The following is a 25,051-nucleotide window of genomic DNA, read 5'->3' as shown; positions in this document are numbered from 1 at the left end:
AAGACATTTACAAACTAATAATTGAAGGCTTAAAGTTTTACTCTGTCACATATGGCTGAATCGGTTTGAGGTCGGAAATGTTTTAATGGGCATTATCATTCATTCGTAGAAATAAAAGTCTCAAAACACCCAGAGACATTTGATTTTAAGAAAATAGAACTTCCTGGTCAGTTCTCCAAGTAAATCAGTAAACTATGGCCCCCATCAAGCTAACAGAGTATTCTTTTTGATTTTGACTAGAGGAATATTCTTTCAGTTTCTTATGCTGTTGTTATGGTGATTGAAGGTGGAACAAAACTTTCCCACCACCAACTCTAACATTTCAGTTTCAGTTCAACAAGTATTTTTTTTGTTTGTTTGTTTTTTATTTTTTATTTTTTTTGGCACACGGGCTTAGTTGCTCCGCGGCATGTGGGATCTTCCTGGAGCAGGGATCGAACTCATGTCCTTTGCATTGGCAGGCAGACTCCCAACCACTGCGCCACCTAGGAAGCCCAGTTCAACGAGTATTTATTGAGTGTTCAGGGTATACGAGTTTGCTGGCTTTTATGGGAGATACAAAAAGGAGCAAGAAGCAGACAGCTCCTTCTTTACCTGTATATCAGCTTCAAGATCCTCACCAATTTGGAGCCCATTGCCATAGTATCAGGATTAATTTCACCTCCTTGTCTCTGTCAGCATTCATTCATTCATTCATTCATTCAACAAACATTGTGAGTTGCAACCTGTGTTCATAGCACTAGAACAAAGCCCTCCAGGAGCTTGTGTTCCAGGGGCATCATGTTTCTCTTTTCCTCTGGCACTTTTGTGTAATTACAATTTCTTTTACATAGTGAAACAAATTATTTCTTTATCTCCTGAGACCTCAGCATTTATGTTCCCCACACTGTATGTGCCTATTCTTGAGATATTTAGTAAGAAGAGTGGATCTCCTGATGAAGCACTCTTTCTGGGACTGTGCTCTAAATGCTCTTGTTCCTCCACCTGAGTGGCACCCACCTTTCCCTGTACTCTTTTCTTAGTGTGGCAGTGAGTATAGAGTTTTACCAGATTCATCATTTTAAAGCTATTAATTATATTAAGCTATAGGAGTCTATAAGATTGTTGAATATCCTTATAAACAATCTTATGTATCTGATTTTTTTTAGAACTTTTATTGAGATACAATTGACCTACAATAAACTGCGTATATTTAAAGTGTACAATTTGATATTTTTTTTCTTATTAGTAATGTATATATGGCATTTCCAGTCTCCCAATTCATCCTCCCCCCCCCCCCCGCCACTGTCCATATGTTTGTTCTCTACATCTGTACCTCTGTTTCTGCCTTGCAAACCGGTTGATTTGTTCCATTTTTCTAAATTCCGCACCTATGTGTTAATATACGATATTTCTTTTTCTTTCTGACTCACTTCACTCTGTATGACAGTCTCTAGGTCCATCCATGTCTCTACAAATGTCCCAATTTTGTTCCGTTTTATGGCTGAGTAATATTCCATTGGTGATTATTTTTTGATTGGAGAGTTTATACAGTGTTAATTTTTTCTATTTATAGTAGTAATACCTAATCATAATGAAAATTTGAAAAATATGGACAAGTATAAAGGAAAAATATTAATCCATAATTCTACCACCCATTGATCAATTGCATTGACAATTTTTTTTACTTTTCTTGATTCAAAAATCACATTAAAATTTTTTTTAATTTTTAAATTGATAAACAGTGAAATTGACCTTTATTTGCCATCTAGTTCTATGAATTCTAAGACACATGTAGCCACCACCACAATCAAGATACAGGAATGCTCTGTTCCCTGAGAACAAGCACCCCTTTATAATCACACATTCCCCAGCCCCTAGAAATCACTGATCACTCTGTTATATAATTTTGTCTTTTTTGAGAATGTCATATAAATGTCATATAAATGGAATCTTAGACTATGTGAGCTTGTAAAGAGTGGCTTCCTTAACATAATACCTTTGAGATTCATCCAAGTTGTTGCATGTATGAATAATTTGTTCCTTTTTGTTGCGTAGTAGTATTGCATTGTATAGATGTACCATAGTTTGGTTATCCATTTATCCACTTACCATATAAGAATCTTTTTTAAAAAAAGCATCTTGACGTTTCTGAAATCCTGAAGTACTTTAAAATCAATGTATGTACTTAACATGGTCAGGTTTTTTGTTTCGCCAAAAAGCTATTATTGAATTGATAGCGTGTCCTAAAATTAATACTGTCTTAGAATCAAGGTATTGTGGTGCGAGGATCAGTGTGAAGAATCAGAGAGGGCTGGTGAGGGTTATCAGGAATAAGGAAACTGAGCAGTAAGGGGACAGATAAAGGAAGACTCCGAGGGCTTTGCAGGCCAGCACCCAGAGCTGCTTGGCAGTCTGTAAGGGCTTTGGGGAAGTTTTGAGCAGAAAAGCAACATAGGAAATAAGACTTTAAGAATAAAGCCAACTAATTGTGGTGAGTGCCAGGATGTGCCCCATCATCAGTGTTGATGAGGCTGGAGGGGACCGGGTACTGGCAGCAGTGGTGCTGATAGTGCTGGAGGGAACAGAGGGAGAGCCTGAGGAGAGTCCAGTGCGAGCAGGGAGTGCTGCCCAGAGAACTGCGTGTGGGGAAGGGAGGGTGGTTCCTGCTAAACACCCTGACCTCCAGGCCAGTGCCCAGGGAGACGGGACAGGAGGTGTGGAGAACTGAGGACCGACTGCCCAAATCTTAGGTATTTATATGGTAGGAATGGGTGGGTTGCTTGGGGCATGTTATTTGGGAAATTCTAAAGCAAAATGAGAACGTCCAGGGGCTTCACAGGTTAAGAATGAGATGTGCATAGGGATGCTGTGTGGAGATAAAAAGGCAGAGGGTGTACTTAATTATATGAGCTTGGGTGAAATACACGGTTATTTCATGGAAATAAACCCTGATTAAGGCCATTTCCAAGTAGAATTGCATCATGGCTAACTGTATGGACCCAAAGTTTTTTGCAGAACCTATTCTTGGGTCCCATCCCCCTGTGTCACAAGCCAGATAATTTATTCTTTGGCCCACCCCACTTTTGCAAAATAGGAGAAGGAGTAGTAAATCATCCTAACGTAATCCTTGAAGGACAGGTTCCCATCAGCCCCTGAAGAAGAGGGAGGCAAAAGAAAGAACTGACCGTTGGACAGTTAATTTGCCAAAGGGACTTGCCCCTCTTGTCAGGTAACTTCTTGGAAAGCCTCATTCGTGGAAGCTGCCTCACTTCCACCTGCTCACACCTGTTCTAGCTCAGGATCAAGAAGAAGTAGGGGCCAGTCAACAGCAAGAAAGAGAAAGACACTCAGAGACTACGGGGCCTTGTTACCTTCCCTCAGTTTACATTTTATTAAAGATTCGCTTCTCAGAGAGACAAGAGAGAAGTTACTCCTCACTTTGCCTACCATTTATAGATTTGCAAAATAGCTGTTCTTTAAAGCTGTACTACAGTGGGGTAAGGTTTCTTTTATTCGTGGCCTCGCTAATTATGTCTTCCATCTTTCCTAGAAAAGACTGTATCTTCACCATTGACCCATCAACTGCCCGAGACCTCGATGACGCCCTCTCCTGCAAGTCACTTGCTGATGGTAGGATGGAAATTTCTGTACCATTCTGGGTGGTGGGCAGTGTGCACACCCGTGCGGTCGGCCTGGCTGTCTTGTACTCCCCAGACAGGTCATATGCAAGGTTAGGTTTGCTTTGTTCCTGAACTTGCCATGGACTCCTGAGCCTACACAAGTATGTGGCCTAAAGATTGTGCTCCTGAGATGACTTTGGTGAGAGTGAGAATAAGAAATGTCCTCTTACTAGGACCCTTCTCAGGCTTCAGAAGGGGTAGCAGTGAGGGCAGAAGAACTAATTTCAGGCTTGGCCCTGCAGGAAGTTCCAGTGTGCACGTAATGTGTTAAGGAAGAAGGCCCCCTAAGCTCTGCTTCGAAAAAGCACAGAGTTTTTTTACCTGAATCGAACGACACATTGGGGTGATTCAAGGGGTGCTGTCCGAAGGTGTGCTCAGCAGGGACGGCAGGAACACCTCCCCTGAGGAAACCCCTCAGGGCCTGAGCTGGAGAAGCCTGCGCTGCTCCGCGTAGGTCTTCATCGGTCCAGCAAGTTGTGCAAGGCAGTTGTTAGGGGCTCCTAAAACATTCTTTTGGGATGCAGCTAAGAAGGAAAAAGTGGGATTTGAGGCCGCTGGTCTTTGAAAACTATAGTGGGGGAAGGGAAAGTGTGTGAGGTGTGGGAAGAGCAAGCTGTCACCATCCCCTTCCTAATGCCCCTCTGGATGTGCCGCATATAGTCTGGAGCTGCTTCCTGCCTCTCGCTGTGGCGGGGGGGGGGGGGGGGGGGGGCGTCTGGTGACTGCTGTGGCTTCAGTTATTTTCCCCCATGGCCCTGGCACTAACCTGGCCTTTGACAGCTTGCCCATGATGCTTTCTGATGTTGCGGCTTCAATCTGCTGCAAAGGGTTGGTGGCCCAGCGGCCTAGTTTTTGCAAGCACTGTAGAGATGTTGACATATTCCATTAATGCCAAAGTCCATGGGTTCAGTGTGTTGTCTCCTCTCCGTAATAGACAGTGAGGCTCAGTAGATACAAAGCTGAGAGACAGAAAACATCACTACCCAGAAATGTTTTCACCTTCTTGCAGTGAGTCTTCCTTGAAGCTGTGGGCAGTGGTGCCCAGTATTTTCAACTAAAGAAAATTGAAAGGAAGATAAAGCATAAAGAGAGAAAAGTTCCCATGGAAATTTCAGAGGAATTATATATTTTTAAAATCTAAAGTTTGAGCAGCCTACTTAAAAAAGCAAATACCGCGTTGGTTTCTTATATCCTGAGCAATCTTTGCTGCATAGAAAGGCTTGGGCATATCATTCTCACATCCACTCCCCTGAGCCCCAGCTGAAAAGTGCCCCCAGGCAGAAAGTCAGGTGACACTGGACCTCACTTCCTGTATTTCCTTTCTCTCCAGGTTCACAGCCCTGCTTTATTTGCAGCCTAATGCTTGGAAACAGTTGCTTCATTTATTTTGGCCACTTCTATAGTTGTTAATGGCGGAAGGGTAGGCCTAATCCCTGTTACCCCATCTCAGCTGGCCTGCACAATATTCCCCTTGCAGGGACACCAGGGAGCAGGCATGTGTCCTGCCCACTCACTCCACAAGCTACGTGTCATGTCTAGGGTACCAGGTTACCAGCAGAGTAGGGAAATGGGAAGAGATAGGGCAGGAAGGGTTGACTGGGGACAAGTTGTACATGTTTATAAAATTCCAATCAAAGAATATGCTTTGTTCAGACAGTCGAAACCAATTGTTTTCAGGGAGAGCATTCACAATGAGGGAAACCATTTAGCAGCACAAGATGAGGGAAAGGGAGAGGAAGGAGATGCAGAGAAATGAGTAAGAGAAACATTATGATTGTTTAGAGATACAGGTAGAAGAAACTGGACTGGAGGTGGTAGCATTATTATTAATGGGGGTGGGGAGGACAGCTGTGAAAGGGGGTAATGACAGAAGAATCAATGGAATGGATGTTGGAGTTGAGGGAGGGGAATCCAAGATGGGGCAAAAGTTTTAGCCCAGAGGGCAAGGAGACGGAATCTGCAAGTTAGAAACCGGGAAATCAGGAGGACCAGCTGGTTTCAGAGACAGCATGTCTACATGGATATGTGTTTATATAAGCTGCTGCAAATTCTCTGCAGAGGACGTGGGATAGAAGTGGGCTAAATGTATGCAGTCCATCTAATCATATACAGAGAGCTGTGAAGAAGAGTAGATAACTCAGCAAAATGCAAACAGTGATTTTATTAGGATGATGGGATCATAAGTGATTTTTCTCGTTTCCCCAGTTTCCAAATTTTTATAATGTGGTAATAATAGCTTTATAATGAAAAAATTTTGTAATAAAAAAAAATTATGAGGTGCCAGAAATCACAGGCTGCCCAGTAGCCACTGTACCAGGTGATCAGATACCTTCCATCTGCTTAGTTATTCTTGCATTCCGGAGGAGAAATTAACATCTGGGCATTTGGCAGGGCAGCAGAAAAGGGACATGAAAAAGGAGTCGGGAAAGAGTCTGAAAAGGCCTGAGTTGGGCAGTTAAGCGTTTTTATGGTGGCACTTCTACAGTTGGCCTTTGGGACAGCTGTTTCTGCCAAGGCCATTTATCCAGGGAGATGAAAAGTGAAAGTCAGTTCCAGTTTGGATTGGGGTGAGGTTGGCTAAGTTCAGGTTCCGTTAGTTAACAGTTCATGTCAATTCTTGCTTAGAGGAAAAAAAGTTTAATGTTTCAAAAAGCAAATAATGTTTTCTGAGCATATTTATGTCATCTGTAGCCATTTTTATTTAAAGAAAATATAAAGGTTTAACTTCCCTTTGGTCCCATTGAAATCATCTGAATGACTCTTCTGTGAAAATAAAACACGCAGACAAAATAACTTATTTAGTCCTTATCCTCCCTTTCTGTAGAGTCAGATGAACCCCCAGGACTTGCTACCAGTATCTGCTGTAGGTGCGAGACTTAGACATTAGTCTGCAGGTGTATTCTCTAGAAACACAGTGACACCTGCTCCCCAGAAGGTCATGATTGGGTTGGAAGGCTGAGAAGGGGGTGCCCTCTACCCTTGAGGAATCTCAGCTTTGGAAGAGATTCTAGCAGTCATCTAGCCTGGTAACTTTCCACCTCTTATTGGCCTGTAAACACACGTGAGGGCAACATTCCCATGGGCATTAACCAGCCCGCTAACTTTAACATGGAGTCTTTCACTGTAACTCAAGAAGATATTTAATAATGCAAGTGAGTAAGACTGGTTATAATGATAACCCAGAACCTAAAGACAGTAAATCACACACTCCGGTGTTTGATTACTGTACCAGATCACCCGCAACACACCTCACAGCTGACCTCACCGCTCAAGTGTGGGAATGCCACAGTTGTCACATCACCCTCTGTTTTTCAGATTACCTCTACAGCATCTACTTATTGAATATCCAGATTGCACATTAACTCTCTACCTTACAGGCAGCCCATTTGGCCTTAAGATTCTGTGACTATTGGGAAATCCTTCCCTGTAATGATCTGAAATACCTCTGTTTTCCTGTAATTTTCCACTGGTTGGTCCCAGGTATGCCCCTGGGGACCCTATAGAATAAGTCTTGTCTTTCATGCGATGACCCTTCAGATACTAGATAATGGCTGCCATGTTGGTCTGAATCAACAGCTTCTCAGTTAAGCATCCTGTATATTTTTCCATGTCCTGTAGCTTATGAAGTTTGAGCCCATTTCCCACGTCAGGGAGTTACTTCTGCCTTTATGAGTTCTGAGGTAAGTGGCTGCCTGTATCCAGACTTCTCCTTCCTGGCTGCTAGGGCATGGCGACTCTCTCCCAGTTCCAGCCACCTATTCTGTTCAGTTAAACCTGCATTATTGCTTTGCTCTAGTCTCTGAGAGAGGAAATTATTAGCCAGACAAGTCAGGACCTTTATTCAGCTTTTAGCTGATTCAGCTCCCAACAGATCCTACAGGAAATTGATGTTCGCTGTTTCCCTGACGTCTTGTTTCTCTAATGTTTTATTCTGTAATGAGTGCTCTGCCATTGAACATGGCAGGGTTATCCTAGCCAGACCTTAGAAATGAAGGATTGGAGAAAGGGGGAGCGGGGACTGACTGCTAATGGGTTTCGGGTTTCTTTGAGGGGTGACAAAAACATTCTGAAGTTACTAGCTCAGAGTTAGACAGCTCTGTGAATATACTGGAAACCACTAGGGGAAATGAGTGAATGGATGAATGAATAAGAATAAATAAACAAATCCATTCATCCTCAAGGCTTTCTGGGAATTGGAATTTACACCTTAAAGATAACTTAGCAGAAGTCTTGATGGACCGCCTGGGCCCGGTACCCAGGGTCGTATGCCTCTTGCCTGTCTCTCCTCCTTGCTGCTTTCACCTCCGAACCACAAAAATCCCACCCAAGGAGCTCATCCCTGTGCTCAGCCACCTGCTCGTAGTTCCCACCTTCACAGGGGGCAACCATCTGACTCAAAGAAAGAAGGATCCGTCCTACTGCCCAGGTATGAGAAAGCGTTCAGGCCATCATCCAGCCTGAGGGACCTCAGGAAGGCACACTCCCCAGGGGGCTGCTGTAGGGGGCACCTGTCTTTCTGCTGGTTGGCCTCTTGTCTGGCTTTCCCTTTCCCTTCCCTGAGGAGGGTGGACTAGGGAGCTCTGTTCCTGGGAGCCCTTCTCGCTTAGGGAATGGAAACAAGAGACCGGGAGAAAGTCTGTAAGAATGTCATAGAATTCCTAAATGCTGGACCTCGCTGTATGGATATGTGTGTCACCTGCTGAGAGTTCCTGTCATGGCTGCTCTTTGGCGGCAGCGAGGAAGTAGGAGCTGGAAAGGCTGTGCCCGCTGTGTGCCAGGCTTAGGTCAGAGAATCTGAGCCATACAATGGGTGGTAGTAACTTTAATGAGCAAAGAGTTGAGATGAAGGCCCTGGATCTGCTACTGGGAAGAAAGAGAGCACGGGAGTCCTGGAGCCTATGAGCACAAGCCTCCGGCGAATCCCAACAGCCAGGCCAAACCTTCTGCCTGGCTCTGTTCTCAACTCTGTGAAGCTCTTACCCCACCAGCCATTCACCCCCAGCCTCTTTACGTTTCCCTTTGGTCTGGCTGCCTCCTCTCACAGACTTCAGTCTCCATCCTGTAAGACCTTCCTCAGCCCCCTGCAGCCTTAGGAATGTTCACCTTCCCTTGTCTATCTAGGCACCTTGAAAGAGCAGTCTTTACTTGCTGCAGCTGCTTTCTTGCTCCCCATTTATTTCTTGTTCCCTTTGCCACATGGCTTTAGGAAGTTCAGTGATGCAGGTTCTCCCTGACTTCAATTCACCAAACGTGTGCAGCGTTTAGCTTTTCATCTACTCTTCTTTGGACTTGCTAATGGTTCTCGTTTTTGGACTACTTTTCTCTAGTTGCCTTCTTTGACTCCTCTCTCTGCCCCCGCTTCCCCCAGCTTCGTGGGGGTCTGCAGGACTTCCGCTCCAGTCCCCTTCCTTCCTTGTTCTTCAGCCTTTGCACTCCTTTCCCTTTGCCTGCATTGCTCTTTCCCTAGACGGCTGTGTGGCTACTTCAAGATCAGACAGGTTGCTTTCTCATTAAGGCCTTCGCTAGCCATTCTGCCTCTAATTTCTTCTCCTCCCACCTGCTCTCCACCACCCTTGCTTTACTTTTTTCCTCCCCGCTCACCACCCACTGACGTGCTGTTGACTGTGTTGTTTCTCATCTGTCTTCCCACTGTCCACCCCTGTGCAGTGTGAGGCTCAGAGCAGGCGCTCAAGAGAGTCTCTGCTGGTTTCACAGGCTCTCAAGAGGAGGGGGTTCCCAGGCAGAGGGAAGAGTGTGTGCAAAGTTGCAGGATGCCAGATACATGGTATTTTGGAGGGAACCACAGAGAACTTGGAATATCTGGACCGTGAGGTTCAGGTGGGGTGGTAGTTGTAGATAAAGCAGGGAGGAGATCATGAATTCTTTGTAGGCCTGCTAGAAAGTTTAGATTTTGTGGAGAGTGGGTGTGGGGGGACAGACAGTAGTATTTAAACCTAGATTTGAAGAATAAACACGGCTGAGCCACACAAAGAGTGGGGAGAAAGAACATTTCAAGCTAAGGGGACAGAGTGTGTGGAGGCGCTGAGGTACAAAGACTTTGGCACCGAAAGGAACCAGAAGTCAGTGTGGCTGGACCGTGGTGGGGTGGGAGGAGCCTGTGAGGGAGGACAGGGAAGGGCCTTGCAGGATCCGTGTGGGAATGAGAGTTTTATCCTGAGTGTATGGTAGGCAAAGAGCTTTAAGAGGAGAGAGTCAGGATCCAGCTTGTGGGTTGGAGCAATTGCTGTGGCAGCAGTGAGAAGTCTGGATTGAGCGTAGTGTTAAGGTGAAGGTCTTGGTGAGAAGCAGCAAGTGCCGCAACCACGGCTGTGGAGCCAGAACTGGAGGGAGGCACTAGCCAGGACAGGAAGTCGGGGCAGGACTTGGGGTCTGGGCAGCTGCAGGAGCCTCTTAACTGCTCTCTTGTGTCGGCCCTTTTCTTCCCACATGTGGAAGCCAAGGCAGTCCTTGTAAAATGTAGGTATGATCAGGCCATTCCCCTGCTCCACTCCCTCCAAAACTTCTCATGGTGCTGAGGATAAAAAACCCAAGTCCTGACTGGGACCTACTGCTGTCTCTACTGCCTCTCCAACCCTCTTCCCCGCAGTCCCTCTCACCCACCCTCCTCCAGCCAGCATGGCCTCGCTGTCATCCTTCAAACATGCCAGGCTGCTCCTGCCTTAGCACTTTTGTACTTTCTCTTCCCTCTGTCCACATCACGCTTCTCCCAGGTCCCTCACTACTCTAAGCTCTGCTCAAATGTCATCTCAAGGAGGCCCTTCTTGACCACCCTCTTGCCACAGTCTTCTCTCCCCGCCCACCTTCTTGATTTCCTTTAAGGTACTCGTGTGAGTCTGTTCCCGTGAATGCTAAGCTTTACGAGAGAAGGGATGTCGTTTTGTTCACTGTTGAACTCTCAGTGCCCAGTGCACTGTGTGTTGCATAGCTGACGCACATGGAAATGTTTGTTGAATAAGTGAGTGTTAGTAAACTTTTGATATTGGATGTAGAAGAATCTAGAATGTCATCTATGTTTCTGGCTTGGACAGTGGGTGGAACATAATGCCATTCAATAGGAAATATTGAGGAGAGCTGGTTTTAAGGGGAAGATGGTGCATTCAACTAAGCACACGCTGAGTCTATAGTCCCTGAGAGTCATCCAGGTAGAAATACCAAGGGGGCAAGTAAAAGGAGTCAGGGCTGGAGATGGAGATTTGGGAGTCATCAGTGCACGGGCCTGGGAGAGGTGGCCCAGGAGAAGTCACAGACTGAGAGGAGGACTCTTGCTGGACCCTTGGGAAGATGGGGAAAATAACAGAGAGATGAGGCCAGGGAGCCAGGAGGTGAGGGAGAGAAGGGAGAGGAGGCAGGCAGAGCAGGCTAAATGCAGAAAAGCCGTAAAGGCTGTGGGCAGGTCAGGTAAGAGAGAACTGTGAAGTCTTTGGGTTGGGGTATCATTGATGACCTTGATGAGACGAGTAGCTTTGAGGAGGGGAAGCCAGACTGCAGGTGGCAGAGAAGGGAGTGGAAAACAGGAATGGAGGTGGCTTTCTGTAAGAAGCTTGGCTGTGAAACCTTGTGAATGGCAGGGAGGGCAGGGTCAGAGAAGGCTTTTTCTTTGTGTTTAAGAAGGAAGTGATTTTAACACGTTTCTGTGTTAAGATAAGAGACTGGAGAAGAAGTTGAAAATGGAATGAGAGGAGCTGATGGCCACTCTAGGCTTTGCATATCTACTGCACTGTACCCCACCTCCCAGCCTCTGCTTGCTCTTTGCCCTCTACTTAGAATTCCTGGCTTCCCTGCCTACTTCTGTGTGGGAATTCCATTCAAGAGCAAGATGAAACCTCTGCAGAGCTTTCCTTTCCTCCTGGCAGAATGAAGTGTTCCTATCCTATCAGCATATTACTTCATGTGTCTAATGCAGCAATCAACATCACTGCTTGTGGATTAATTCTCCTTTTTGCTTGTTTCCTAAAAGCAGGGGATTCCTTGGACATCTGTATGTCCTGAATATCATGCATTTGAAAACCCACTGGATCTAATCAGTCTAACCAGGCATCTTGTTACATACTTTCAATGTTTCACTCCTGTTTCTTGCCCTGCTCTTTTTATTTCCACCAGGCTTCCACCCTTAAGTTTGTGGGTTGCCTGTGGGCTTATATGCTGACATACACTCTTACACCACATGCCCTCCTACAATGTCTGTTTCTTTCCCTCATCACAATCAGTGTTTTCAGACCATCTCATCATGTCTCAGTGATACTGTAAGATCACTGAATTGTATCTTATAATCATGATATCTGGTCCTGCAGCTCTGCGAGTTGACATATCCACTTCTTCTCCATTATTTTCTTGCATGAGTCTCTCTTATAGCCTGCACTGCTCTCCTCACTTCATACCTACAGGCTTCCACAGCAACTTGTTTATTGGCTTTATTTGTCATTTTTATCCATCTCCCTCCTGTCTGTATCCTTGCCATTTCCAAGTTCAATGAGTACTAATTTTCTGATAAAATTTACTTTTTAAATGAACCTTTACATGATAGTGAAAAACAATAACAACAACAACAACAACAAAAACCACCAGTTTAAGATACAAAAGTCAGAATTATTTTTCCTTTAATTATTTTGGCAAACAGGCTTGCTAGTTAAGAAAGGCTTTTTAGCAACTAAGTATATCGGCAGTGGCAATATGCTCACCTATTAGTTTGGAGAAATAGAAAGTTGGTATTAAAAAAATACAAGTATTTCTTTGGTTGCAGATAGATCTTAATTAGTGACATGTTGAGACATCAGAAATTGAAAAAAATTTGTTTTTTATTCCCCTCTGTTGGAAATGTTTGGATGTTAGGTTGGTATATGGACGCAATCCCAAGGTAATACCAGAATGTAGAAATCAGGTGACATTTTAAGACTAGAAATCAACTTTTTAAAAAATATAATTTAATTTTATTGAAGTATAGTTGATTTACAGTGTCATATTAGTTTCAGGTGTATAGCAGAGTGATTCAGTTATATGTGACTGTGTATATGTATATTTGTATATTCTTTTTCCCTTATAGATTATTATAAAATATTGAGTGTATTTCCCTGTCTTATACAGTAGGTCCCTGTTGGTTATCTGTTTTATATATAGCGGTGTATATGTGTTAATCCCAACCTTCTAATTGATCCCTCTCAACCTTTCCCCTTTGGTAACGATAAGTTTGTTTTTTTTGTCTGTGGGTCTATTTCTCTTTTGTAAATAAGTTCATTTGTATCTTTTTTTTTTCTTTTTAGGTTCCACATATAAGTGATATCATATGATATTTGTCTTTCTCTATCTGGCTTACTTCACTTAGTATGATAATCTCTAGGTCCATCCATGTTACTGCAAATGGCATTATTTCATTCATTTTTATGGCTGAGAAGTATTCCATTGTATATATGTACCACATTTTCTTTATCTATTCATCTGTCTATGGACATTTAGGTTGCTTCCATGTCTTGGCTTTTGTAAATGGTGCTACAGTGAACATTGGGATATCTTTTTGAATTATAGTTCAAGACTGGAAATCAACTTTAAATGGTTATCTGTAGAATTTCCTCTTGCCTGGAGATCTGTAAAACATCAGGTAAAATTTGCTGTTGTTTGTATAAGGCTGAAACAGAATGTATGGTAGTGGTTTTAATCTCTTTAGAGTCACAGTCTCTCCTCAGAAAAAAATGCACAAATGTGTATATGCACTATATTATGCATAAGACTTACATTTCCAGTAATATGATAGAATGGATAGCCTAAAGAACTCTTCTTCAATAAAACTCTTTAAAATGATGTATTTAGAGTCTCTAAATGATAATTAGAAGGATCAGTTCATCAGAAAAGATAATGTCTAAACATATTATCAAGTAATATAGCTTCAAAATATATAAAACAGTAATTGACAGAAATATGGGGAGACGTTGATAAAGTCATCATCACCGTGGGTTAATTTAATATACCCCTCTCAGGAAATGATAGTTGAAACAGGTCAGAAATTCAGTAAAACTGTGGAAAATTTGAACAGCACAGTTAGCGAGCTAGCTCTAATAACCATATCTAAATATAATACCCACAAATGAAGATTACACAGTGTTCTCAAGCACAGAGAAAACATTTATAAAAATTGACTTTGTATTAAAGCATTAAACATACTTCAAAAAGTCATTGATATGTAGATCATGTTCTTGGGTCACAGTGCAGTTACATGAGAATAAGTGCACAAGAATTTTTAACTTAAGAAAAATTCAGTATGTTTAGAAATCTTAAATACCTTCCGTTACCCTCTCCCAGATCAGTTGCCAGATGAATGGCCTAAATCAGAATATACGTGATGTCATGTGTCCTATTAATGCTTGAAGGGTGAGTGAATTACCCATTTCCTCCTAGCTGAGTATACCTCTGTCATTGCCTTCCTTAGGAAATAGTCCCATGAGTAGAACTTTGGGTTTCTACCCCTGCTACTTTCCTCACACTATCCAGAAGTACCTAACTGTCAGATGTGATCCATGTTGACCTTCAGGCTACTCACTAGAGAGCCAGGAATTGCTTGAAAGCCTTTATTACAAAGACACCATCAGGGCTTCCCTAGTGGCGCAGTGGTTAAGAATCTGCCTGCCAATGCAGGGAACATGGGTTTGATCCCTAGTCCGGGAAGATCCCACATACCTCGGAGCAACTAAGCCCATGCGCCACAACTGCTGAGCCCGTGAGCCACAACTATTGAGCCTGTGTGCCCCAACTGCTGAAGCCTGCGCGCCTAGAGCCTGTGCTTCATAGCAAGAGAAGCCACCGCAATGAGAAGCCCATGTACTGCAACAAAGAGTAGCCCCTGCTCACCACAACTGGAGAAAGCCCATGCACAGCAACAAAGACCCAACACAGCCAGTAAATAAATGTCAAAGACACCATCGAAAAGGAAGTTGCCTTGTCTGATAAAAGAAACACAGATTAGCAGAGATGAGCAGTAGGGGAACGATTCCCAAGTGGGGAATACAGCTAGACCACATGGGTAGTCTCCATTTGGACGTCCACTTCCTCTTTACTAACTGTCACTCCCTCTGCTCGCTGACTTTGGTGCTGACAGGACTTGTTATCACTTTGGTCCAAGTATGGTGCCCATAATCCTTTGCTTAGTACCTCAAGCACAACTGAAACTAGACTATAACTTTTGAACAAGAGTTTACTAAAGCTTAGAGGGTAGCAAAAGAAAGAACAATGGAGAGTAACAAAGCATCAGAAAGTGCCTTCCTTTTCACTCCTCCCAGATCCAGGCCCACTAGGTTCTGACTTGTCCCCACGCTGTGAGCATCACCCAGGCGCCCACACCTCAACATCTGACCTTCAAAAGTCTAGACCTAAGAGCTTCTGGAAAGGCACCTAGGCCTACTTCTTTCATTTTGCAGTTCCCATCTGAGGACTTGCCCCTTCCCAGAAAGAGTAACATTAGGAAGGTTCATTCCCTTTAGAGAAGCATATGCCCATGTCTCACCCTGCAGGCCCCTACGTGAGAATTGTCTTGCCAGTGCACTACAATGGCGGTATGATTGCTGTGCACTTACAGAAGCTAGAGACCATTGGTTATACATCTCGTAGGAGGCCTAGCCTACTCCTCTCCTGCCCCATACACAGCACCGGCCCCGGAGGTGACTTAAAGCATTACATCACTTTGTGCTCTGCACCACTCCTAACCTTGCACAGAGTATTTTACCACGCTTTGCAATTCTTAGCTCAGATTGGACCCCACCTTATACCCCATGCCTGCACAAACTCCCTATTGACCAGGGACAGAAAGACCGAATCCTAGGCTCTTGTCACTTAGGTCATTGGGTGGGGAACTAGGCTTTACAGAGTCTCACTTCAAGCACCGCAGGGAGAGCATCACGGCCCTTTGCTACATGGACCTGCTGGAGTTCCATTTCTGTCCTGCAGGAGGACCAAGGGGACAGTACACGTACACAGATGTAAATCCTGTATATTCTCCTGAGACCCTCAGGAGGCAGCCTGGCACATGCCTACCCTCTTCATACTGGGCCACTCCTTCCAGGCGTTCTTCTCATCTTGATTTGTCTTTCTCAGCTTTCTAGCCTCCAGTCTTGGGACTGTTCTCTCTTGTCAGGTCTTCTCTAGCCTTTTGGAATTTGACTTCATCTCAGACACAATACCTGAATTTAAACCCCCAGATTTAGCCCCTCATATTCTCTTAGCCCATTTGTTATGCTTCTCCCTGTTTCATTCACTTCAACAGACTGAACCCTGAAGTGCCATATTTCAAAGGGATATCCTTCCTCAATATTGAATACTATACTGTATACTCACACTTATTCGATAATTAGGAAAATTTAATCTATTAACTGTTGGAAACGTATGCCATATGTAGCTTAAAAATGAGATTTATGGGAATTTCCTGGTGGTCCAGTGGTTAGGACTCGGTGCTCTCATTGCTGGGCCCCAGGTTTGGGAAAGTAGGATCCCGCAAGCTGTGTGGCATGGCCCCCAAAAAAAACAAAACTACGTCCAACATTTAATTTAATCAACAACTATGTTTAAAATCTGTTCTGTGTATTCCAGAAAAGAACCTCTGATAACTCTAACATAGATTTTGGAAAAGAAGAATTCCACTTCAGGGCCGTCTTCTACTTGGATACATTCTGGGTTTTGTCTCTGACATCTTTATGATACCCAGCGCTTCCAATACTGTTCCTCCTTAACACTCCTCTTCTATGTAAAATCATTTCTAATCCTGGTTTTGAAACACTGATTTTTCCTTTTGCAGTCGCTTATGTCAGAGGGCATTCTGACCTCAGGCAAATACCAGGCAACCCAAGTACTTGATCTCAGACAAATCCTATTTTCATAGTGTGGCCCTTGATAATGATCCTGGGAAGAGAGATGGAAAATTCTGTAGAACCATCAGTTCGTAAGGAAGTGCATGTCTTCTCCATTCATCTGGGGCATTGGTGAGTGAACAATTTTAACTGTCCTTGTTGTATGGTCATTTTTTACTGAATCGTACCTTGACTCAAAAAATCCAAGTAACTGAATAGTCATGCGAAGCCTCTGGCATGGAAGTGGGCTTCTGGGATGCTTGCCAATGAGTTCCTGTTTTGAGGACACAGAATCGAAGTGGAAAGATTAAGTGGAGAGACAGCTCCACCCCTCTAAGTCTTATTCCTATGTTCCATTCAAATCTTGCTAGCCTGATTCCTGTGGGGTCTGGGCTTTGGAAATTCTCTTTTTTCATGGATGTCTCAGTGCACCTTGTTAAACCAAATTTGGACTGTGGCCTGTTCATCTGCTTCCAGCTCTGCTGATTGGTTCCAGTTTCCTTGCTCATTAAAGCCAGGATAATCTGGCACCCACCACTCAGGCATCCTCAAGTATCTGGCACCAAGGTAAACCTGGAAGCCAGCTAAGAAGCCTCAGTGATCCAGCACACTCATTGCATGTTGAGAGGCAGTTGTGGTCCCAGAAAGAGCACTGGAATAGGAGCAGAACTGGGTTCTTGTCCCATCTTTGACTCTACGGCGTCATGTAAGTTTGGGCATGTCTGTGATTTCTCTGAAAATCTCTTTCCCCAGCTATATATATGTTTGGACTAGACAATTTCTCAAGTATCTTGCAATTCCAAAATACTGAGTATGCTGAAAATCAAAGCTCCGTTTGTGCCTGTTGTTGCAAAAACACAACCTAACTATAAAGGTGTTAGCAGTAAAGGCTTAAAGTTGCATATGCTACTGATGCTTTTCCGCAAAAATAGACAGTGTGACAACAAAATAAGAGCACAGTCCATATTCTAGAGGTATGAATTAACCTCTCTAGGCCTCCCAATCTGTAAAACAGGGATAATAGCGCCTAATTTTAAATTGCCTGGAAGATTAAATGAGATAGTCCCTGGTACTTAGAACTGTGCCAGACAAAAAGTAAGTGCTCACTGAAAATTATTATTGATATAAACATGGAATGATTAACACTGACATGGAATTTTAGTAAGCTTATGCTGAAATAATAAATATTCAGTTGTTGTTCAGAAGTCAAGGTGAGAAGAGAATAGAGAATCCAGAAACAGACCCACACATATATGATCACCTGGTTTCCAATAAAGGTGTCACTGCAGTGTGTAGTAAGGAAAGGATGGGTTTATCACTAACTGGTGCTGGATCAATTGAATATCCATATGGAAAAAAATGAACTTTGCCTCCTACTTCACACCATATATAAAAATCAGTTTCACGTGGCTTGTAGTGCAAAAGGTAAAACATTAATACTTCTAGAAGTGTTAACACTTCTCTAGAATATAACATAGAAAAATAACCTCATGACCTTAGCAACGATTTCTTAAGGGGGACACAAAAAGCATTAACCTTAAAGGAAAAGAGTGATAAATAAGATTTCATTAAATTTAAGAACTAGACCTAAATAGACATTTCTCCAAGGAAGACATACAGATTGCCAACAAACACATGAAAAGATGCTCAGTATCACTAATCATTAGAGAAATGCAAACCACAACTACAGTGAGGTATCTCCTTACACCACCTTACACCAGTCAGAATGGCCATCATCAAAAAATCTAGAAACAATAAATGCTGGAGAGGGTGTGGAGAAAAGGGAACCCTCCTGCACTGTTGGTGGGAATGTGAAGTGATACAGCCACTATGGAAAACAGTATGGAGGTTCCTTAAAAAACTAAAAATAGAGGTACCATATGACCCAGCAATCCCACTACTGGGCATATACCCAGAGAAAACCATAATTCAAAAAGATACATGTACCCCAGTGTTCATTGCAGCATTATTCATAATAGCTAGGACATGGAAGCAACCTACATGTCTATCGACAGATGAGTGGATAAAGAAGATGTGGCACATATATACAATGGAATATTACTCAGCCATAAAAAAAAGAATGAAATTGAGCTATTTGTAGTGACATGGATGGACCTAGAGTCTGTCATACAGAGTGAAGTAAGTCAGAAAGAGAAAAACGAATATCATATGCTAACACATGTATATGGAATCTAGAAAACTGGTACTGATGAACCTACTGGCAGGGCGGGAATAGAGATGCAGATGTAGAGAACAGACTTGAGGACACAATAGAGTGGGAAGGGGAAGCTGGGACATAGATGCTCAGAGAGTAGCATTGACATATATACACTACCAAATGTAAAATAGATAGCTAGTGGGAAGCTGCTACAGAGCACAGGGAGATCAGCTCGATGCTTTGTGAAGACCCAAAGGGATGGGGTAGGGAGGGTGGGAGGGAGGCTCAAGAGGGAGGGGATAAGGGGTTATATGTATACATACAGCTGATTTACTTTGTTGTACGGCAGCAACTAACACAATACTGTAAAGCAATTATACTCCAATAAAGATGAGAAAAAAAAAAAAGACACCATTAAGATAATGAAAGGGCAAGTCACAGAGGAGAAGATATTTGTAATAAATCTCTCTCTCTCTCTCTCTCTCTCTCAAGCAAAGGACTCTTACTGAGAATAAGTAGAGTTGAACAGACACTTTATTAAAGAAGATAGCCAACGGCCAAAACCACAGGACAAATGCTTAATGTCATTAGTCCACAGGGAAAATGAAAATTAAAACCAGAATAAGATATTACTATATCCCTACAAGAACATCTAAGAAATTTTTAAGCTGACAATACCAAATCTAGTGGGGATATGTATCAATTAGAACTCTCATACACTGAGTAGGGGAAAAGTTAGTTACAACTGCTTTGAAAAACTGTTGTGCAGTATGTAATAGAGCTGAATAGATTCATACTGCATGACCCAGCAGTTTCATTCTTACATAAATACCCAACAAAAAGGAGTACGTATGTAGAAGAATGCTCATAGCAGCATTATTCATAATAGCAAAAACTAAAAACAAGCCAAGTCTCTGTCAACAATAAAATGGATAAACTGTGCTATACTCTTACAGTGGAATACTCAGCAGCAGTGGCACACAGTAAATTCAAACACAGCATGGATGAATCTCAGAAACACATTGAGCAAAAGAAGCCAGATACACACACACAAAATACGTACTGTACTTCTAATCCATTTATGTAAAATGCAAGACAGGGAGAACTGACCTAGGGTTATAGATTACAGAGGTCAGAAAAGCAGTTATCTTTGGGGGGTATAGAGATGGAGGAGGCCCCAAAGAAGCTTCTGGAATTTTAATTATGTTCTATTTCTTGAACTAGGGGTGGGGGGGAGAGGGGAGTGATTACCTAAGTGTGTTCATTTTGTAAAAATTCACTGAGCTGTATGCTTAAGGTTTATATACTTTCTGTATTTTATGCCTCAATAAAAAGTTTATTTTAAAGAGTGAAGGAGCACCCCAAAAGTGGAATCAACCCAAATGTCTATGAAGTAATGAATAGTTAAGTAAATGTGGTGTAGCCACATGACAATATTATTCAGCCATGGAAAGAAATGAAGTACTGATGCAGGCTACAACGTGAATGAACCTGGAAAACATTATGCCAGGTGAAAGACAATCACAAAAGACTGCATGTATCATAAGATTCCATTTAAATGAGATGTCCAGAATAGACACATCGACACAGAAAGTAGATTAGTGATTGCTTGTGGTTAGGAAGGTTGAGGAGAAATAGGAAGTGACTGAAAACAGATATGGAGTTTCTCTTAGGGGTGCTGAAATGTTCTAAAACTGATTATGGTGATGGTTGTGCAGCTCTGAATATACTAAAAACTATTGGATTATACACTTTGAGTGAATTTTATGTGAATAAAATCTCAAGCTGCTATGAAACCAAAAGCCAAGGGATACTGATAACTCCCGAATGATTAAGACCACTTAGGAAAAGGCTGTACCCTCTGGCCCTGTGACATGTTAGTTAAGTACATTGATACTGGAGTCCAGCAATGTTCTAATCCTAGCTCTGATGTTTACTGTGTGACATCGGGGAAATCATCCAACCTCTCTGAGCCTGAATGTTTTCATCTGTAAAATATGAATATTAATAGTATCTATCCTTTAAAACTTTTGTGAAGATGATTCATTTAATCAAGAAATATTTGAATATCTTTCATTTGCCAGGTCTGATCAGTGATAACTGTTTTTTATAATTGGCAAGGAGGTTTTGCTTCTGAAAAGTCTTTACTCCATTTTCGTGATGGAGGTGACAAGTAAATTTGAGAGTGTGTCCTGAGGACAGAACATGTTTGCCTTACTGTACCACACCAGCAGCTATTGCAAAATGCAGAAGAAATGTTCATTTTGGTGTTACTAATATTGAATTATATTCTGCTATTAAGAAAAGGAAGTATGTAATACATTTATAGAGGATTTCCATCCAGAAGTACTAAAACTATAAACAGTTGATGATTAAAGGATTGGCATTTAGCTACCTAGAAAATTTAGCAGTTCAGGATACTTTATATGAAAACTGAGTTATAACCACAATTGATATATGGATAATTCAAAAATAGAAAGTGACCATTGGTTACAGGAGTGCATGACAGGGTTTTTATTTCAGTGACTATGTATTGTTCCCATAAAGGAGTCACATTTAGTCATGTTGAAAATGATACTCTATTCTACTTAGTGTTCTTATTAAAATGTGTGTTCTGCGAAGTCAGTGATCATCCTTTCTAGATGTTACACTGAGAGTGCTTGTAGCCTACAGCAGTTGAGGAAAAAGCAATTATAAGTTAGTCAAGTACCTGACACTAAGGTGAATCCCATAAAGTAAGGGTTAAGAGCTTAGTTTCGGGAGTCTGACCTGCCTGGGCCTCAGTTTCCTCATCTGTGGAAAGAAGTCTGTCTCATAGCATTGGGAGCCTCAAGTGAGTTAATGCAAATGTAGTGCTCCAGCAAGCAGGCAGTTGGTACACTGTCGTGGGAGAACCAGGATGGTGGATTCATATCGTGAATGTGCATAAGTTATGGATATAGTTTTTGATTAACTTTTGTGAAGCTTTAGAAAACAGTGTCTCTTTAATGCAAAGACATTAATTAATGAAACTGAGTAACTAGATCCCAAAAGAACTGATTGGGTATGGTGAAAAAATAGTGAACCCAAAAAAGACTTCCCCAGAATGAGAGAAAAGCCACTAAGGGGTTTTGTCACCAGGATATAAAGCTTTTTAAAGCTTTTACATCTCAGAATTCAGGGTGGCTATGAAAGTTGCTTTAATTTTAGCTGAAAGGAAGGTTGGGGTTGGATTAAGCAGTTGTTGGTAACAGTTAACATTTCATGAATAAGCATTTAAATACCCATAGATGTTCATATTTAAAACTTGTTGAAAATTAGTATGTCTCTTTTAAATTTGGCTTTTAAGAGACTACTAATTATGTTTTGTTAATAGAGAGGCTTTTTTAAGCTAGAAAAATCCACAATTGAGTGTGAAAACATGCTGAAATTTGGCTTGCAAACTTGCATCTTTGGGAAACCAGTCTGCTGGAATCCTGCAAGCTTCCCTGCACTCTTGCAGGCAAAAGAGATAGGTTCCTCATGCTGGTTATACACACTGAACCTCTAAAGTGGTGGCAAAAGCCTCAGGCTGCTACAAAGTGGAGTCACATTTCTGGCATGGAAGTAGTTGTTTCCTATTCAGCAGGAGTAGGGTATGCCCAGTTCCTGCTACTTCATTTACTGCGCTCACCGTCGTAGAACTTACCTGCAAAGTACAGAGCTGCCATTATCCTCCGGGAGAGGTGGCCGATGAGCTGCCACCCACTCCTGCTGCCTCTGGCTCGGGCTGACCACTGGTGCTTTTCTCTTGCTGTGTGGTGGGGAGTCAGGGATGGAGCAGGTGCTAAGGAAGGACACAGCATTTTGTTAGTGTGTCTTTATTTAAAAAAAAAAAGCAACTGTAAAACAAATAACCCATTTATGGTATAAAAATTAGTGTTTACACAGAAGCAGAAAGAGAAAGTCTTAATCCTACTACTCAGAGGTTACCATCTTGATCTATTTCTTTGCAGACATTTTTAAGCTGGTTTACATTTTTTATTTTATACTTTTTATCTTTATTCCTTTTCCAGCCTTTGAAAGCTGGAAACATTACAGATGTGTATGATGTAGAATGGAGCTGTCACCAAATCCTCAACCTCCAGAGCTCATCACTGTAGACATTTTAATTCTGTTCTTCATAAGCGGTAACCCTCTCTTGCCTCTATTGGCTTGTCTTTTAAAACTTGTAGCTAGTTTTACTTAACTGGATTTTTCCTTTTTAAACTTTTTTCTTTCCTTGGCTTCAGCCTCTACAACTTTTTTTTTTTTTTAATTTTTGGATAGAGAATGTTGAACATGCACAGAAGCAGACAGGATAGTATAATGAACCCCCTTGTTCCCCTCTCCCAGCCCTGGCAACCCTGAAACCATGGCCAATCCACCCCATTCACACCCTGCCCACCCCACCCCCACTCCCAGTCCTTATATGGACCTGCTAACTTCGCAGCTGCCTTCAAGGGTCCTTCTCGGCCCTTCTGACTTCACTCTCTTTTGGCAATAAGGAAGGACCAAATGCCTGCCCTCCTGCACTCAGAACTTCTCATGAGCCTGTGCTCGGCTCCCTGTCCCAGGTCTGACCGGCTGACCTGGGCTTTCCCTGCTCCTGAAGCGCCTGGAAATTCCCAGACGTTGGGTGTGCCAGCCTCACATGTTCAGCTCCTCATTCTCTTGCCTGTTAATGAAGGAGGCCATTGCTCAAATCATTTGGAAGGGGAAAAGTGGAATTTACTACCTGGGTGTTCCTCTTCCATGCTGTTCATATAAATTTAAACTTAGATTCCTTAGAATTAGATTGAACATGACAAAAATTGCTGTGTGGGCAGTTGAGTTGAGTACTTACAGATTGATAGAGCCCTTCGTAATAATGAAGGAAAACAGTTCTCTGAGCTGCTTGGTTCCAGAAGGTGAGCTCACCAGTTAAGGAGTTTGCAACTAATGCTCCTCATTAACCCTTTGCTGGATTGCAAAAAGACAATACAAAAAAGGCAGTCCATAGACTCTTCAAATCCTGGCCTTCAGGAGACCCTAAGAAATCATCTTGTGCAACTCCCTTTTCATGCATGGGGACCTTACATTGCATTCAGATTTACTTGTCCCAGAATTTTTTACATTAACTCCTTTTATGCTTATGAAATATTCTCAAGCCATGTCATGGCCATGGATTTCTGCCATGGCTTGCCGTACCAATGGTCAACTTTTGTGTTTGATTACATAACCAAATACCACACAGAACTGGAAGACATCAGAGTTTAAGTTGTCCCTTTTACCTGGCAGTCCAGTCAGTGTTTCCATCAAAGTCAGAGGGAATTTGCTTACCCCAACTAAAAGATGGAGTTTGCTGTGTGATCACAAGGTGATCCAAGCCCAGTTGTTTCTCAGTGATAGAGTCTGTTTCTAAAATTCAGTGGTACCAGGCTAAGGTCAGGGCCTGCATTCTGGCTGGATGTGCTGCCCTACGTGAGGCCTCTCCCTGCTGGGAATGCCTGGACAGCAGAAAGTCCTTTTCTCTCAGTCCTCTCGGTGGGATTACCCTTTCTGAGCTTCCAGAGCACTGTTTTCTCACTCTCTTAAGACTCACATTGTTTGGAAAACTGGCCACAAGGTCAAGAGGGTGACCCAAGCAAGAGCAGCATGTTCCCATCATGTAGACTGGATGGAAACCAGTCTGTGGAACAGGAAGCCCAACATCTGTTGCATGTGTCAGTGTGTCCAGTAGGTTATGCTTCTTTTCATCATCTACCTTTGTTTACCAAATGTATTTCGTCACTAAAGGGTTGCTTAACTTTGCCTGTCAGTGCTGTTCCTAAGAGATCATGGTCTTCGTCAGGCTCACTGTTTTCAGTGCAGTATGACCTTGGGTGCATTAGCTGAACCATGGTTTGCAGGATGAAGGTGCTGGCAGCATGAGGAAATGAATATGGTATATTCAGCTAATGTCCCTTCTCTGCTTAAGACTCCCCAGTGGTTTCCCACTGCACTTGAAATAAAATCTAAATGCTTCATCCGGGCCCATTGGGGCATCTTTCGTTGGGCCACCGTCTACCCCACTAGCTTCCTAGCTTCCGGTTCTCTCCTTTCCAGGCTTCTTTCTATGCCTTAGGTGCACCCAGCTTGCTTCCACCTTTGACCCTTTGCTCTGGTTGTTCTCCTGCCTGGGATGTCCTCCCCTGTGTCATCATGTGGCGTCCTTTTTATACACACAAGTCTCAGTCTGTTTCCTGAGAGAGACCTTTCCAAACTAAATCTAAGGTAGATCACAGGCATTCTCGTCACCTCACCCAGTTTTATTTTCTTCAAAGTCCTTTTTACTATGGTAAGTAGTCTTCTCATTTGTTTGCTTATTGTCTTTCTCTCCCCATGAGAATGTAAAGCTCCACAAGAGA

At 42.7% G+C, this 25,051-nt stretch overlaps 1 protein-coding gene across 10 annotated transcripts in view; it reads left to right on the top strand.

The window, feature by feature from the left end:
- Positions 1 to 25,051, top strand: part of LOC130859023 (DIS3-like exonuclease 2) — a 386,474-nt gene that overhangs the window by 232,515 nt on the left and 128,908 nt on the right. For 9 of the 10 annotated variants that reach the window (XR_009055151.1, XM_057746243.1, XM_057746244.1 and 6 more), the window contains one exon: positions 3,533 to 3,612. Coding sequence is in view for 9 of the 10 variants with exons in the window: in XM_057746243.1 (XP_057602226.1) it covers positions 3,533 to 3,612 (80 nt within the window). In the remaining variant the exon portion in view is untranslated. Of the gene's footprint in view, positions 1 to 3,532; positions 3,613 to 16,455; positions 16,613 to 25,051 lie in introns of those variants that run through there. The other variant, XM_057746250.1, reaches the window with a different exon arrangement.

This window comes from Hippopotamus amphibius, chromosome 8 (assembly GCF_030028045.1).
Source record: "Hippopotamus amphibius kiboko isolate mHipAmp2 chromosome 8, mHipAmp2.hap2, whole genome shotgun sequence".
NCBI classification, from domain to species: Eukaryota; Metazoa; Chordata; class Mammalia; order Artiodactyla; family Hippopotamidae; genus Hippopotamus; species Hippopotamus amphibius.
Note: the sequence above shows the minus strand (reverse complement) of the source record. Positions and strands in the feature narration are given on the sequence as shown.